The 16,689-nt window shown below is 36.4% G+C and overlaps 1 protein-coding gene across 4 annotated transcripts in view; it reads left to right on the top strand.

The window, feature by feature from the left end:
• The window catches only part of LOC126273014 (uncharacterized), a 110,035-nt gene that overhangs the window by 68,807 nt on the left and 24,539 nt on the right, over nucleotides 1-16,689 (top strand). For all 4 annotated transcript variants that reach the window (XM_049976386.1, XM_049976387.1, XM_049976388.1 and 1 more), the window contains one exon: nucleotides 5,760-5,854. In XM_049976386.1, the coding sequence (XP_049832343.1) occupies nucleotides 5,760-5,854 (95 nt within the window). The remainder of the gene's footprint in view (nucleotides 1-5,759; nucleotides 5,855-16,689) is intronic.

The raw sequence follows: 16,689 nt of genomic DNA on the forward strand, positions 1-16,689 counted from the left end.
CAATACATTAAATTTTATTTGCTTTCCATCCTGGAATTCTAGTTTTGCTGACCAACTGTAGTTGTTCATGTCATCAGTAATTCTTTGCAATCTTATGCAGATGCTGCATTGTGCAGAACATAAAAATGATTTCTGAGACATTACTCAGTCCATTGTATGTGTATCACGGACAGAAAAAGGGCAACATGCTTTGTATAGATTTTGGGCACACCTTTAAATCGTTATTACAGCTTGTTGCATGTTGTTTATCGTATGAGGGAACTTTTATTGGGATGTATTGCAAAACAAATTTCATTTTCCTGACTTGCAATTAGTTACTTTATCTTCCCAGAAATTAGTAAAAATCTGAAATTACGTGTTGCCCCCTCACGTACTTGATGTAAATTATTGTTGCAAATGTCACATTGTTTGCAGTAACTAAAATGTTTTTCTGTTGATAATTTTCATGAATTCTATAAGTCAAACATTAATTAAAGGCACATTCTTGAAAAACCTTTACAGTGTTTCTTCCCTCATCATACTTCAGTTGTAAATTGTTGAACAACCACTTACGCCTAGAGGGTGCTGAAATGTTTTGAATAAGACCTTATTGTATAATTTTCCACAATATCTAAATTACGAAAAGATATGTTTCCTTTCATATGCCTTTGTGCACATTGCTTTTGTACTCCACTGCTAATCTACTATAGGAAGTTGAAAGAGTGTAGAGATAAAAACGAGGGTACTGACAATTACCAGAATGGTAGAGGTGTTGTATCTTTACCAGCAAAATATTATACAGAGAAACATTAAGAAGAAACATCAATATTTCATGTACAACATCCAGTACAATAAAATAAAAAAGCTGAATCTCTCCAATTCGTCCACACATTGTAGTATTTTAATGAGCATTTTTGAGATCTTTGTGGATATAGTTATCGTTGTTTTAACCATTCCTGAACAAGCTCTCCCCCCCCCCCCCCCCTTTTTTTCCAGTCACAAGAAATTCTGTGTCTGCATTGGTAGCCAGTAGCCATTCTCAGTAGTGTCAAAATACTTAGCCACAATATGACAGCTGCTTCAAAAGTGAGTTTAAATTGGACAAACTTTGTTGGTACATCTGTATACTAATTGACAAACAAGTTTAATCATTTACAAGGTCCTTTAGTTGACCAACAAAAATTATTGGATATGAGAATATTATCTGTGTTGGAATACTGTACTACCACAGGCTGAAATCAACAAACTGTCTCTCACTTAATTTGCTTAATGTGTATGACAGGTGGTTTCTTTCAAATAACACAACTGGTTTTTCCTCAATTTGAGCTTGTGCTGCATCTAATGACCTCGTTGCCAACAAGATGTCAAACCCTAATTGTTCCTTCCTTCCTTCACTTGCTGTCCACTCATGTTTTCATCTATCATCACTCATTTTGTTTACACTTTCTTCTTATCTTTTGTTCCTCCTAACATCCATTTCCTTACTTTTTTACCTTCCTCATAATCCCTTTCCATGTTCCCAGATCTTTCCACCTTCTTTTTTAATTGCTTTGTAACCTTTCTTTAACATTTCTAAGTGTCAGTAGCATCTTATTAATATTATGTAGTTTGAAACTTACAATTAGGCTGTTGCTATTACAAAGTGCTTGCCTGAATCCTTTATCCCTTAATCTCATATTCTGAGTGACGTTAGCCATTGTAGGCATTCAAAAGTAATCGATACTGAAATACAGCAAGTCATTTGGGTATTACCTTCCAAAAGATATTTGAAAAAGCAGTTCGTAGGTATTCTCTCCTTTAGTCATCAATTCCATTTCCTTCTTACTATTTTTGACGAGATCTCACCACTGATTAAATCTGTCAAGAAAGAGACTGTTTTCAAAGTAAACGTTTTTTTAAGCAACTTACTATTTTTCTAATGTAGAATGCAAAATATTGCTTGTTACTTGGTCGTAATTGGAAAATCATGAAGATCGGGGCTTTGCATCTCTCTCAAAAGAGAAAGTATCATTATACAGCTAAAGGTGGAATTCAACACTTGAGAGAGCAACCCAACACAAATGAATCAGCAATGTAACATTAGAATTATTTCTCAGAGAAGACAAATTGATCATGTGTCCAGGAAGGAATGCAAATAAGGATATGGCTGCATAAGAGAGATTACTCATGTCAGCTATGTATAAGGTGGCTTTTTCCAACAGTGATTGGAAATACTGTTGTGCTGATATCACATGACCCTTCTCCATAAAGCAGTTCTGCAGCAAACTGTGCATTTGTGTGTTGGGATTCTTTTAACATTCATAATTTTTGTACTTAATGGAATATTAGTATCTATGATGGAGAAGAAAAAAAATTATTCCAATTTTGGCAGGTTATTGTGAACTTTGTGTATACTTAATTGCAGCCACTGATGAAAAAAGCGCAAACTTGTTTAACTCCAGCCACTACACCTGCCAAATGCGACTGTTTATGTTGTTTCCACAATACTTGGCAAAATTGTTGATCCTGTAATAATATCTTGAATGACAACTTGCAGTGTTTGTGTTTGAGAGGACACTGTTGAATTCTCAAGCATTGTTCCTTCAAACTAAATTTTGTTTCATCATATTTTCTCAACAAATATTCAAAGGATAAAGAAATTGCACTTTCCATTGATGTTGATGTAAGCAGGCAAACTTACTTGCTGTGTCTGTTAGGACATTACTGGTAATAGGATTTATGTTTTTACAGATGTTATCTATGTTAAAACTGAACCTGTTTTTGCTAAGTTCAATTTTTATTTGTAGTGTCACAGTATTGGTAAAAAGAACTTTATAAAATATAGTCTGATCTTCATTTTTGCGGGTAAAATAAATACATAAATAAAAGTATTTGCTATGTATAAATCTACATTCCATTTGAACATTTTTCCGTTATGGGAAGCATGAATTTACATATGAAAATAGTTTACACATTAGAATCAGTTTAAAGGTATTTCCTTGTACCTTTGCATCTGTCTGATCAATTAGGACCTTTTGTCCAGTTTCACATGTGCCTTGTGTAATTTGTCAGTTTTATGTCTAAGTAAGCAAGGAAATAAGCAATCTCACCACCTGAAGACAAGTACTAGTCAGCTATTTGGTTTCATAATTTTATAGAGTTTTCTCTAAAACTATATAAAATTATGAAACCAAATAGCTGACTAGTACTCGTCTTCAGGTGGTGAGATTTCTAGTGCTGCTGATAGGCACATAAAAAAGCATATGAAAGTCTCCTAGCTTTCAGAACTGTTAGGTCCTTCCTTGTGGAGAAAAGAGGTACAGGATGGGAAAGGTTAAAATGAAGTGTAGATATTACTCAGATCCCACTTTTTGTGAGAATGACTGAGGCAAAGATGAAAGGGAGGTGCCGACATCTCTTTTCTTTCTGAAGGATGAACTAATATTTCTGAAAAATTGTATATTTTTCTGAACTTTTATGTGTGGGCCAGTAGTACTAAATATTTTGTCTCCTGAAAATGCTGACCAGCAGTCCTGTTGTACAATGCTATTAATAACCAGTGGTTTAGTTAGTGGTACAACTTCAGACATGGAGGACAAATGTCACATGGCGGACTTCATGGCTAATTATTGCATTTCTTTCTGAAATGAAGACTGGCTAGTTTCCATGGGGAGGGGGGGCGGGGGGTTGTCTTCAGGGAACACATTCATGATGTGGGCCATACTTTGGTTGGATGTTTGAGTTGAGTCATTCCATGTCAAATCAACACACTTTAAATAAAAATTTTACCTCGCCCTCTTAGGTTTTGCTGAAAGTTGCTATACTTATAGTGGGTGCTGAAACTAAGAAAAATACCAAATTTCAATTTCTTACCTCAAACCATTCCTGAAATATGGTCATGTAAACTTTTCAAAAAACTGGCCAAAAATGTGTGAACGGACTTTTTTTAAATTGCCCTAGGAGCTGCCCTAATTGAGCTAGAGAACTGGGAAAGGTGTCATTTTGCAGCATTTTTCATGCTCTTTCCAGTGATAGACCAAAAAACATAGCTTCTAATTAATAACCTTTTTCAAAATGGTAATTAATTTTTTGATTTAATTTTTTTACAAAAAGTACATAATTGAAAATTTTCAAAATATTTCCGTAACTACTTCATACTATTGTAAATCACATGGCAAAATATAAATCTGTTCTCTTGGTAATCCCGTCCCAGGCCTTTTTGATCATCTTCACGCAGGCAATGATGTTGAAGTGGTATTTTCAAAACTCTCTGAGAGTGAGATTGGTAGCTTCAGTCAACTCAAAGCAATGCTCAGAGTGCTTTAGTGTAGCACTTTTTAAAGTTAGAAATAATCTGCTGGGCCATAGACTGGAGTAACAGAGAGTGTTGGGAAACTGAAATTGGATCTTGATGAATTGAAATTCAAGAAAGTGCTCTTGTGGAGCTGGAGAATGGGCAAGTGCATTGTCCGTAATAAGCAATACGTGACATGACCTGATGCAGATTCATCTTGAGCAAATATTTTTTCACCCGAGGACCAAACCCTTCACTGATCGAATAACAAAGAAAGATCACATGTCACACAAGCCTTGCTGTTGGACCCCCACATCACATTTAACCTGCTCTTCTGAACTTTAGCCAGTAGAAGTTATGTTTCGAGAAATGAGTAAAACTTCATAAACATTGTGCAATCAATTATTTCAGATTTGTTCAAAAAATAATTCTGCACAGTTTTTCCGTGGAACAGATTTATCCTTAAGTTATATTTGATGATGGTATCAACCAGCACTTCCTTTCATGTACTATTTTCTGGTGTAGTCATTCTATATTCTATGGTTGTATGCCAGCATTGTGTAAGAGCATGTGTTCTGCATTGGTAAAAGCTCTTGTTCTCTGGTTGTAGCCATGCTTTCACTGCATTAATTTCATCATCATCGTTCGGATGAGGCAGTGATGTCCAAGCCAATTTGGCGATGGGTACTTTGGTTCAGAGACTTGTGTGTGGGTGTGCATTGTCATATTTGAGCAAGATTCTCAGTGCTCATCAGACTTATAACCCCAGAAATGGTTCAGGAGTTTCTTCAGTCTTCAGATACGCCGCAAAATTAATGGTTAATGCTTTTGGCCCATTTCCACAAGGATGACACCATCGCTCTCCCAAACGGCGATCATCATGGCTTTACCAGCTAAGAATGGCTCCAACAGTTCAAATGAAATGGCTTTTCTTGTTGTCTGTTGCGAGCATTTGTGAAACCCATCTTGAGCACACTGTTGGCTATTTAAGAGTCTAAGTCATCGCACATGCATTTCCACTGCTCACAGATAGTGTCAGGACTGGTGACTTTGGCAGGATGTCCCAACTGTGGCTGACACGGAGTTCAGTAACCATTGTCCCTGGCTATTTATTCTCTCTACCCACCACCCAACAGTACTCCTATTAACTGTATCAGAACTATACACAAACATTTATGGATGTTCACCATAGCTTCTTTTTCTGCAACAAACAATTCAAATGCAGCAAGTTACTTGTAATGAGTGTCCTCTGTAGACACCATTTTGAGGGTTCATATGGTCATCCATCTGTTGGAATTGTTTGAAACTTTGTTCAGACACAGAAGAAACATCAGAGTTAAACCACCAAAATGGAATTTTCCTATATGTATAAACAACTATAAAAAATAAATAAATTGTTACATTATTTATTGAATGACTGCCCTGTATTGCAACTGTGATCATTTTTGTGCAATACTTCATTATTGTTTCATGCTTTGTTTTAGTAGTTGTGTATGCCTTGTTTCAGATAACAGTCAGTCACAGAATAATTCAACATTTCACCCCTATGCCGAATATAATGATCAGTCCATGCAGGAAAGGAATTTCAAGGCAAAAAGCAATGTGAGTAGACTTTACAGTCGTCAAAGAAACTTCATGCTACAAATTTTCACATGCCTGTCATACAAGTGACTATCTTATACATAGATAATGATAGCTGTTATATAGTTGACAAATATGGGGATACTAGCCTAGTGCCTGCTGCTTTGCTTGTGTAGGTTGTATGGTCTAATGATAATTAAGGCCATAAAAGCATGCCCTTTTCTGAGTGTAATTCTGACCAACAAGCAATTCTGTTAGCTGGATTCAGAGGTCTGTTATTGCAGTGGTATTTTCGTGGAAACTTTCATTCCCTAACACACATTTCTTTATTTCTAACCAAAATAACAAAATACTTTCATGATATTCTTCCCCTATACCACCCTCTTTTGCGTTGAATATTCAAAAACACTGAAACAGACATTTTTTAAAAATTTCTGATCAAGAAATCAAATACCAATTTTATCGAAGCAGCCTTAATAATGCTTAATTGTTACTTCTTCAATAACGATTTGTTTTTTTAAAGTCACCCACTATTTCATCCCCTTAGGAGTTATACTTTCAAAAATGAGTGAAACATGTTTTTTAATTTTTTTTTTATTTCTGATTGAGAAACCAAATAATTGTCATAGTTCTAGTTCTAGTTTCAGAATTACCTTAATAGCTACATTTTTCAAAAATCCTTTAACCCCCTATTTCATTTCCTTAAGTTACAGATTTTTAAAAATCGCTTCTAAAATTATGCCTATAATTAAGATCAATGCCTCCTCAAATTTCAAATTTCTGTCTGTAGAGGTTTGGGCTGGGCAGTGAAGAGTCAGTGAATCAGTCACGACATTTATGTATATAGACAAGTCATTTACGTATGTATTCTGTACAACTCGAGTCTTGTTCATGTTTTAGGTAATGAATTTAAGAAATTGCTTTTTGCATGTTAGAGATGCATTTTAGACTTAAGTTGCCACATAAATGAGGCTTCTGTGTTGCATTTTTGTAAATGATACCAATCTGTTGGTTTGAATAATGCATCCCAAGCATATCACTTCAATTTTTTTTTAAAGTTGTTTTTACCTTACCTTACGACTAAAACATACTGATCTTGGAAAGGTTCAATATGACCAAAACTGTAGGGTAAAAAGTGCAAAGTGATTATTTGTACGCCATTCTCTATGCAACTGTGTTATGTTTGACAGCCGAGTGTTGAAATGTGAGACTAAAAACAGTGATAGAATGATGGATCCCTTGTTAACCCAGGAAACACTGTACTTGTTAAAAATTCTTGGCACTTATTGCACATTTTGGCTCTAGCAGTTCCAGCTAGTCATTACACTAACCCTTTCTCGTATAGTCTGTCTGTGCATGGTAAGCATGAGCACATAAATGCTTTGTAGGGCTAGACCTAATAAAGCTTCGTGACAGTAGTAACTGTAAAAATTCATGTGCAACTTCTGATGTTCTTTCAGTATTTAGGGAAGACTTGATAAAATGTTTGTATAGAACAGTTACATTTGTGCCACATACAGTGTTTATTAACCACAGTTTTATGTTTAAAGTGAGCATTGTCCTGTAATTAGTTTTTTAGTGTATCTAATATTTTACTTCATCTGATGTCTTGATGTTCATGCAGATGATGATGAGATTTCTGTTATGGTCTGTATGTTTTCCAGTTTTATGTAGAAAATATATACAGTAGAACACCTCTAATCCGACCTTGGATGGCCCATCACTCCGGTTAGTCTGACCATGCTCAGGCTCGCGAGCCAGTGCCGACTTGTCACTGGCTGGACGCCTGTCGGTCCATTGTTGCGGTGTCTATCGCTGTGCATACTGTTATACTGTATGTTATTGTGCAGTTTTATCTTTTGTTGGGATTAAAAAATGTTGTTTGCTTTATTCCATGTTCTCTACAGTACTTATTACTGTAGATTCATTGTGTGTACAGTTGTCTGTTTTTCAACATGTCTGGATTCAAACGTAAACACGTAACTTTTTCACTAAATGAAAAATTAGCAGTGCTACAAAGACTGGAAGAAGGAGAATCGCTCCAAAAAATTGCAAAGGGACCGATTGTAGGTGTTACGACAATTAAGACAGTCTCAGGACTGAAGACCACGACAACAACAATGACAATGAAGGACTGGAGGAAGAATCAGAAAGACATTGAATCCTATACAGGTACGATTGATGGTGGAAACACTCTGAAGAATCGCAAAACATTAAAAAAGTCTAAACTTGAACTGCTTGATGTTGCATTGTGGATGTGGTTTTGTCAAGAAAGAATGAAAGGAACTTCTATATCTGGGCCAATTCTCAAAGAAAAAGCGATAGTTTTGCACAAAAAACTGGAAGCTGAAAGTAAATTTGCTTGCCAGTGAAAGCTGGATTGATCGTTGGAAAACTCATCGTGGTGTCCAATTTGTTTCTATTTCTTGTGAAAAACTATCTGCCGATGCCGCAGTTGCTAAGGAGTTTTCTGTTAAGTTCCAAGAAATAGTAGAAGAAAATGAACTGTTACCCTGCCAAGTGTGTAACATCGACGAGACAGGGCTGAAGTTTATAATGTTGCCAACAAAAACACTCGCAGCTTCAAATGAATCTGTGTTAGGGACGAAACATATAAAAGATAGAATAACAGTCATTCCTTTTAGCAACACAGATGGTACCCAAAAGCTCCCCTTGTTCGTCATTGGCAAATCTAAGAAACCAAGGGCATTCACAAATCTAAACTTACCTTCCTTCCCCGTTTTTTACCGCAATCAAAAATCTGCGTGGGTGCACTGCAACCTTTTTAAATTCTGGTTTTTCGACGAGTTTGTGCCATCGGTCGAAAAAGACTTGAAGCAAAAAATTCTGCCTGTTTGTGCTCTACTGCTGTTGGATAACGCACAATCACATTCATCTGAGGAATATTTGGTGAAAGGGGACATAAAAGCTCTCTTTCTGCCTCCTAATGTGATCTCATTCAACCAATGGATCAGGGTGTTATCGAATCGTTAAAAAGACTATATCGCAGAAAGTATATCAGCTCAGTCTTGGAAAAATCTGAAGGAGGTCATAAGATATTTAAGGTAATGAAATCCCAGAACATCAAAGATCCTATCTACACAATGATGAACTGAAACCGGACACACAGCAGAAATCGTGGTGCAAGCTTTTGCCACAAGTTATGACTGAAAATGAGCATAGCGAAGATGAGCAAAACGACGACGCACTGGAAATCGTTAAAGATCTACAAACTCTGGAGCCGAAAGTCTCTCCCAATGAAGTTGAAAAGTGAATCAACGGATGTGACAAAGACTGTGACACTTTTGAAGAGCTCAATGACGACCAGATTGTTACTGCTGTTAGCCAGGAAATTGTGAGTGAGGTCTCGGACGGCGATGACGAACCCCCACCCGGATTTCACACAACGATGCAAAAAACGATTTTGACATTGCCCTTCAATTCATCGAGCAGAATCTAACTTCAACTCCGATGGACGTTTTGTGGATTTTTTTTTTTAAAAAAAAAAAAAAAGGTGAAGGGACACTGAAGCTAAATATAGAATAACATCTGCTAAACAAAAATGTATCACTTACTTTTTCCCCAAGTAATCTGTTTTCGTTTTTACTGTAAAAACAATGCATCCAGTATAATCATTTCATAGTGTATGCATACAGTAGTTTATTTCTTTGCAAGAATTTTTTTTATATACAGTGATACAAACATTTTTTATTTTACAGTATATATCGTTCATACATTATTCAATACAGTACTGTAATTTGTTTGTCCTTTTTCCTTTTAAAACCAATACATATTATGGAGTGTGCAGACTTTTTTAGTTAATATATTGTTTAACATTGTGTAAAAAACATCTTTTTATATTACTGAAGACTTCTTTTAGTTCTTAAAGCATTTAATTTTTTGTTCTAAATGTCTTTTTATATTTTTGCAATAAATATTAGATTTTTCGTATAATCTGACCTTTCTTTCGTTCCGACCATGGTCCCGGTCCCGAAGGTGACGGATTAGAGGGGTTCTACTGTATGTTCCTCATGGTAATGCCTTCCAAGTTGTTGATAATCTTTTTACAGTTGTTACTGGTATGTGCAAGTTACAAAGAAACAAACTACTTTAAGAAACAACCTTATTTTTGTTTAGTTTTATTGCTCTTCACTGTGCAACAATGTTTTCAAAAATACCAAGAGTAGCAAGAAAATGTGCACATGCTTTTAGCTACACAACAGATTTTACACTTAGTTACTTTCCTACTGATGTTCGCAGAAACAGTTGAAGGTACAGCAGACATTGAGGTTAAAGCTTCACAGAAGTTTTAGTGTACTTGCAGACACTATCAGCTGAAAAACTAAATGTAAAATTAATTCTGTAGCTAAAAGTATGTATTTTATTTTCTTGACACTCTTGGCAGTTTTAAAAATTTTGTTCCAGAATAAATAGGAATGAAAATAAAACAGCTGTCATTTCCTGCAGCAATTTGTTTTCTTTTAACCTTCATGCTAACTGTCGAGGTGAAGCAATTGCTAATGGACAAGCTCTGGGATATCTATCATAAACCAGTTTATATTAGGCTTGCTCTGGTATTTGGGACTCTACTCAAAACTTTGGCTTTGGTGGGTCTTGGAGAACTTGAAATCTGTAAAGACGCTCCGTAAGCAGTCCATGTACAAACAGTTGTTCCCAACCAGGGAAGGAATTAACAACACCTGGAATTCAATAAGTGTGTTGCTGTAGGCAGACAGGAACTGTATGTGTGTATGGTACGGTTACAACGGTCCCCCAGTCAGTTGCAGGTTGCCTATCTTTGAGGTTCCAGGGGCAACATAATTTCATTTTCCTTATTTCATATAATTATTGACTGAACTTATAAATTTAAAATGCTGTTGTAATCTACTCATTAAGAAGTTATTTTAAAGGCTTATCACAATAACACAAGTACTAAAGTTAGAAACTGCTTATATGTCTTGAAGCAGCTTAACTCAAGGCACGCAAATCACCCATGTTGTATTCATCCAGTGTACAAGAGTGAGTACTTAGCGACAGTGGTGTTCAGATATTATCTCAGCCTGGTCATGTCACAATCTCATTGTAGGGATACTATGGTACAGTAGCTTATTCTGTTCTGTTCTGTTCTGTTCTGTTCTGTTCCAGCCATCGAATTGTGGGCACTGAATAGTGTTTGTATATCAAAAAATTATCTTCCAAAAGTAATTACGTGAATTAAATCAGATTCCCTTAATCAATTTATTTTGGTTACTACACAGACCAAGGATTACAATTAACACAAAGATCAGCAAGTGCAATTATCTCTGACCGGCGTTAATAAATTCTCAAGTATGAAAAATTACTTTGCATAATCCTTTATCACTTCAGACACTTTCTGAATAATAAAACTGATTACCGGTAGTTTTCAGTGATATTCCATTTACTGTCCATATATTTCAATATTCACAGTTTTATAACAAGTTTCTGTGATTTAGCTAAGTCATAGGTCAAACAGTACTTTTCTTTAGCATCATAATGGATATTAAATTATTATCCAGGAAAATAAATCACTCCTATTCATGAGCTTCAAACACATCTCAGTGTAAATAAATAGCGGTCAGTATTTTCCAAAATAATTCATTCCATAAACACTTTCATCTTCTTTTCCTAATAGACAAAACTTTCTATTCTGGTATGCTATATACAGGTTACTGCCACATAAGTAATTTAACATACACATTTCTGTAAGTGTGGCTATCGAAGAACTTCAGTGATACAGATTTCAGTAATAACTGAACATCGTCATTTCATTCATCATTTTGAAACAGTTTTACATTGTTTAATTAACATAGGCCATAGTGCTTAAAGAAAGCTTCTGACGTCGTCATCTTTCACCAGCCGTTGGCTCTTTGACGTTCTAAGGAAAGCTTTGGGCATCTTCTTCTTTTGCCATATATATATATATATATATATATATATATATATATATATATATATATATATATATATATATATTAAAAACAAAGATTCCAAGACTTACCAAGCGGGAAAGCGCCGGCAGACAGGCACATGAACAAAACACACACACAGAATTACGAGTTTTCGCAACTGGCAGTTGCTTCGTCAGGAAAGAGGGAGGGAGAGGGAAAAATGAAAGGATGTGGGTTTTAAGGGAGAGGGTAAGGAGTCATTCCAATCCCGGGAGCGGAAAGACTTCCCTTAGGGGAAAAAAAGGACAGGTGTACACTCGCGCACACACACACACACATATCCATCCGCACATACACATACACAGACACAAGGCTTGTCTCTGTGTATGTGCGGATGGATATGTGTGTGTGTGTGTGTGTGCGCGAGTGTACACCTGTCCTTTTTTTCCCCTAAGGGAAGTCTTTCCGCTCCCGGGATTGGAATGACTCCTTACCCTCTCCCTTAAAACCCACATCCTTTCATTTTTCCCTCTCCCTCCCTCTTTCCTGACGAAGCAACTGCCAGTTGCGAAAACTCGTAATTCTGTGTGTGTGTTTGTGTGTTTTGTTCATGTGCCTGTCTGCCGGCGCTTTCCCGCTTGGTAAGTCTTGGAATCTTTGTTTTTAATATATTTTTCCCATGTGGAAGTTTCTTTCTGTTTATATATATATATATATATATATATATATATATATATATATATATATATATATATATAAAAATGCAGGCGTTTGTAGATCTCGAAACAAATTAAGAGTACTTAAAATTAATAAACTCTATTGGATACCTACCATATGCCATTGCTGTGTTAACTGATAGAGAAAAAGGCCTTCACTGTGTACTGTGATGTTTGAGCACCTGGGGCAATTTAAAATATTGCGCGCCTCATAAGTTTTATAACCATTATTTTCTAAACAGACAATTATAAAATCGAATTACTTCTATGAAGTCATTAATATTTACTATGAGACTGCAATATTATACAAGTACTAAAACAACTATAACAAAAGGAAAACAGATTTTATTCTTCCAAATTGTCCAATTAAGCCGTTAACATGTGCATTTACTTTTCGTTCAGTAGATAAAATTGCAAGGTTACTTAATCTTTCTTGGCTCATAATTGATCTCAGTACGTCTTCATTAGCTTTAATTTGGAAAAACTTCTTTCACAAGCAGCATTTGGCACAGTGATTCTACAAAAGTTCTTAGCAGCACAACAATGTTAATTAAACTCCCTTGTATCCCCTACTTAGTTACCAAGCTCAGTAATTCTAAACCTGTTCATGCAAAGTTGTACACTCATGGATGATTTTCTTGAAATAAAGAAATGTGGCATTTCATTCTATGTCCTTTAGAAACATTCAGTTTGGAGTATTTTTCACACAAAAGCTGAATGTTTTGAACAATGAATTACTCATTTTGTATCCAGTAGTGTCCGAACTTGAAGGAAGGCAAATAGCTCATCAAGTATATTAATTTGTAACATACATTTGTTCAAAAATTCTGATGTTAGTTTATCTACTGCCTCAAGGTATTCCCGACACGTTTCTTAAATTGAATTTAACCATAGAGTTGATACTTTCCTCACCCAACATATTCTTCTGTCTTCCAAGTCTTCTTTCTGTTGAAATATCAAATATATTGCATACCAGTATGGTTCTCTCATCTGCTTTTGTGACGAGAGAATCACTTCTCCTCACTAGATGGAGTCAGATCATTCAATTTTGAACACATTAATCAAGTCCAGGTCCTCTTTGTTGTAAGTATCTCTGAGTATCATTCACTTCTGTGAGCATTGGGCTTAAAAAGGGGAAAGAAAGGTTAGGTCATAATGCAAACCAACCAGTTGCCTGTATCTCCTTTGGTTTCTGCAATGTCTTCTGATTCATCCCTTGAGGTTTACAAAGCTTTGATTATCCTTTCATTGAGCTCAGCAAGCACATGTACAGATTCATGTTTTGAACTCCATCTTGTGTCACAGAATCATTTCATGTTAATTGTAACATGTTATGAACATCCCACCTATTTGTAGAGCTTGAGAAAAATGTACACACATATTGCACAGTGCCAATAAAAGCCACTGATTTTGTTCCAACAACAGCTGCATATACTTTCGCAAGATTGAGCAAGTGATTGTTACATAGTGTGAACACTGTGTGGGTTTACATCCAAAATACATCTCTGAACACACTAACGAGTCCAGCCATAGTCACAGCATTTTCCTATCCTTGTCTTTTTAGACCAACTGCTTGCAATTTGTCACAAATGTGTTGTGTAATTTCATTAGCAGATTTTCCATGTGATATAATGATTTACTTGAGTCATTTGGTTGTTGTGGTTGTTGTTGTTGTTGTTGGTGGTGGTGGTGGTGGTGGTGGTGGTGGTGGTGGTGGTGGTCTTCAGTCCTGAGACTGGTTTGATGCAGCTCTACATACTACTCTATCTTGTGCAAGCTTCTTCATCTCCCAGTACCTACTGCAACCTATGTCCTTTTGCATCTGCTTAGTGTAGTCATCTCTTGGTCTCCCTCTACGATTTTTACCCTCCATGCTGCCCTCTAATACTAAATTGGTGATCCCTTGATGCCCCAAAACATGTCATACCAACCGATCCCTTCTTTTAGTCAAGCTGTGCTACAAACTCCTCTTCTCCCCAATCCTATTCAATACCTCCTCATTAGTTATGTGATCTACCCATCTAATCTTCAGCATTCTTCTGTAGCGCCACATTTCGCAAGCTTCTATTCTCTTCTTGTCCAAATTATTTATCGCCCACGTTTCATTTCCGTACATGGCTACACTCCATACAAATACTTTCAGAAACGACTTCCTGACACTTAAATCTATACTCGATGTTAACAAATTTCTCTTCTTCAGAAACGCTTTCCTTGCCATTGCCAGTCTACATTTCATATCCTCTGTACTTCGACCATCATCTGTTATTTTACTCCCTAAATAGCAAAACTCCTTTACTACTTCAGGTGTCTCATTTCCTAATCTAATTCCCTCAGCATCATCCGACTTTATTCGACTACATTCCATTATCCTCGTTTTGCTGTTGTTGATGTTCATCTTATATCCTCCTTTCAAGACACTGTCCATTCCATTCAACAATACCTACACCGAATTTTTCTTTTGTTTCCTTCACTGCTTGCTCAATATACAGATTGAATAACATCTGGGAGAGACTACAACCCTGTCTCACTCCCTTCGCAACCACTGCTTCCCTTTCATGTCCCTCGACTCTAATAACTGCCATCTGGTTTCTGTACAAATTGTAAATAGCCTTTCGCTCCCTGTATTTTACCCCTGCTACCTTCAGAATTTGAAAGAGAGTATTCCAATCAGCATTGTCAAAAGCTTTCTCTAAGTCTACAAATGCTAGAAACGTAGGTTTGCCCTTCCTTAATCTAGCTTCTAAGATAAGTCGTAGGGACAGTATTGCCTCACGTGTTCCAGTATTTCTATGGAATCCAAACTGATCTTCCCCGAGGTCGGCTTCTACTAGTTTTTCCATTCGTCTGTAAAGAATTCGTATTAGTATTTTGCAGCTGTGACTTATTAAACTGATAGTTCGGTAATTTTCACATCTGTCAACACCTGCTTTCTTTGGGATTGGAATTATTATATTCTTCTTGAAGTCTGAGGGTATTTCGCCTGTCTCATACATCTTGCTCACCAGATGGTAGAGTTTTGTCAGGACTGGCTCTCCCAAGGCCGTCAGTAGTTCCAATTGAATGTTGTCTACTCCGGGGGCCTTGTTTCGACTCAGATCTTTCAGTGCTCCGTCAAACTCTTCACGCAGTATCGTACCTCCCATTTCATCTTCATCTACATCCTCTTCCATTTCCATAATATTGTCCTCAAGTACATCGCCCTTGTATAGACCCTCTATATACTCCTTCCACCTTTCTGCTTTCCCTTCTTTGCTTAGAACTGGGTTTCCATCTGAGCTCTTGATGTTCATACAAGTGGTTCTTTTATCTACAAAGGTCTCTTTAATTTTCCTGTAGGCACTATCTATCTTACCCCTAGTGAGATAAGCCTCTACATCCTTAAATTTGTCCTCTAGCCATTCCTGCTGAGCCATTTTGCACTTCCTGTCGATCTCATTTTTGAGACGTTTGTATTCCTTTTTGCCTGCTTCATTTACTGCATTTTTATATTTTCTCCTTTCATCAATTAAATTCAATATTTCTTCTGTTACCCAAGGATTTCTACTAACCTTCGTCTTTTTACCTACTTGATCCTCTGCTGCCTTCACTACTTCATCCCTCAAAGCAACCCATTCTTCTTCTTCCGTATTTCTTTCCCCCATTCCTGTCAATTGCTCCCTTATGCTCTCCCTAAAACTCTGTACAACCTCTGGTTCTTTTCGTTTATCCAGGTCCCATCTCCTTAAATTCCCACCTTTTTGCAGTTTCTTTAGTTTTAATCTACAGGTCATAACCAATAGATTGTGGTCAGAGTCGACATCTGCCCCTGGAAATGTTTTAAAATTTAAAACCTGGTTCCTAAATCTCTGTCTTAACATTATATAATCTATCTGTAACCTGTCAGTATCTCCAGGATTCTTCCATGTATACAGCCTTCTTTCATTGTTCTTGAACCAAGTGTTAGGTATGATTAAGTTGTGCTCTGTGCAAAATTCTACCAGACGGCTTCCTTATTCATTTCTTTGTCCCAGTCCATATTCACCTACTAAGTTTCCTTCTCTCCCTTTTCCTACTACCGAATTCCAGTCACTCATGACTATTAAATTTTCGTCACTCTTCACTATCTGAATAATTTCTTTTATTTGATCATACATTTCTTCAATTTCTTTGTCATCTGCAGAGCTAGTTGGCATATAAACTTGTACTACTGTAGTAGGTGTGGGCTTCGTATCTATCTTGGCCACAATAATGC

Source organism: Schistocerca gregaria, chromosome 5, assembly GCF_023897955.1.
Source record: "Schistocerca gregaria isolate iqSchGreg1 chromosome 5, iqSchGreg1.2, whole genome shotgun sequence".
In the NCBI taxonomy this organism is placed as follows: domain Eukaryota; kingdom Metazoa; phylum Arthropoda; class Insecta; order Orthoptera; family Acrididae; genus Schistocerca; species Schistocerca gregaria.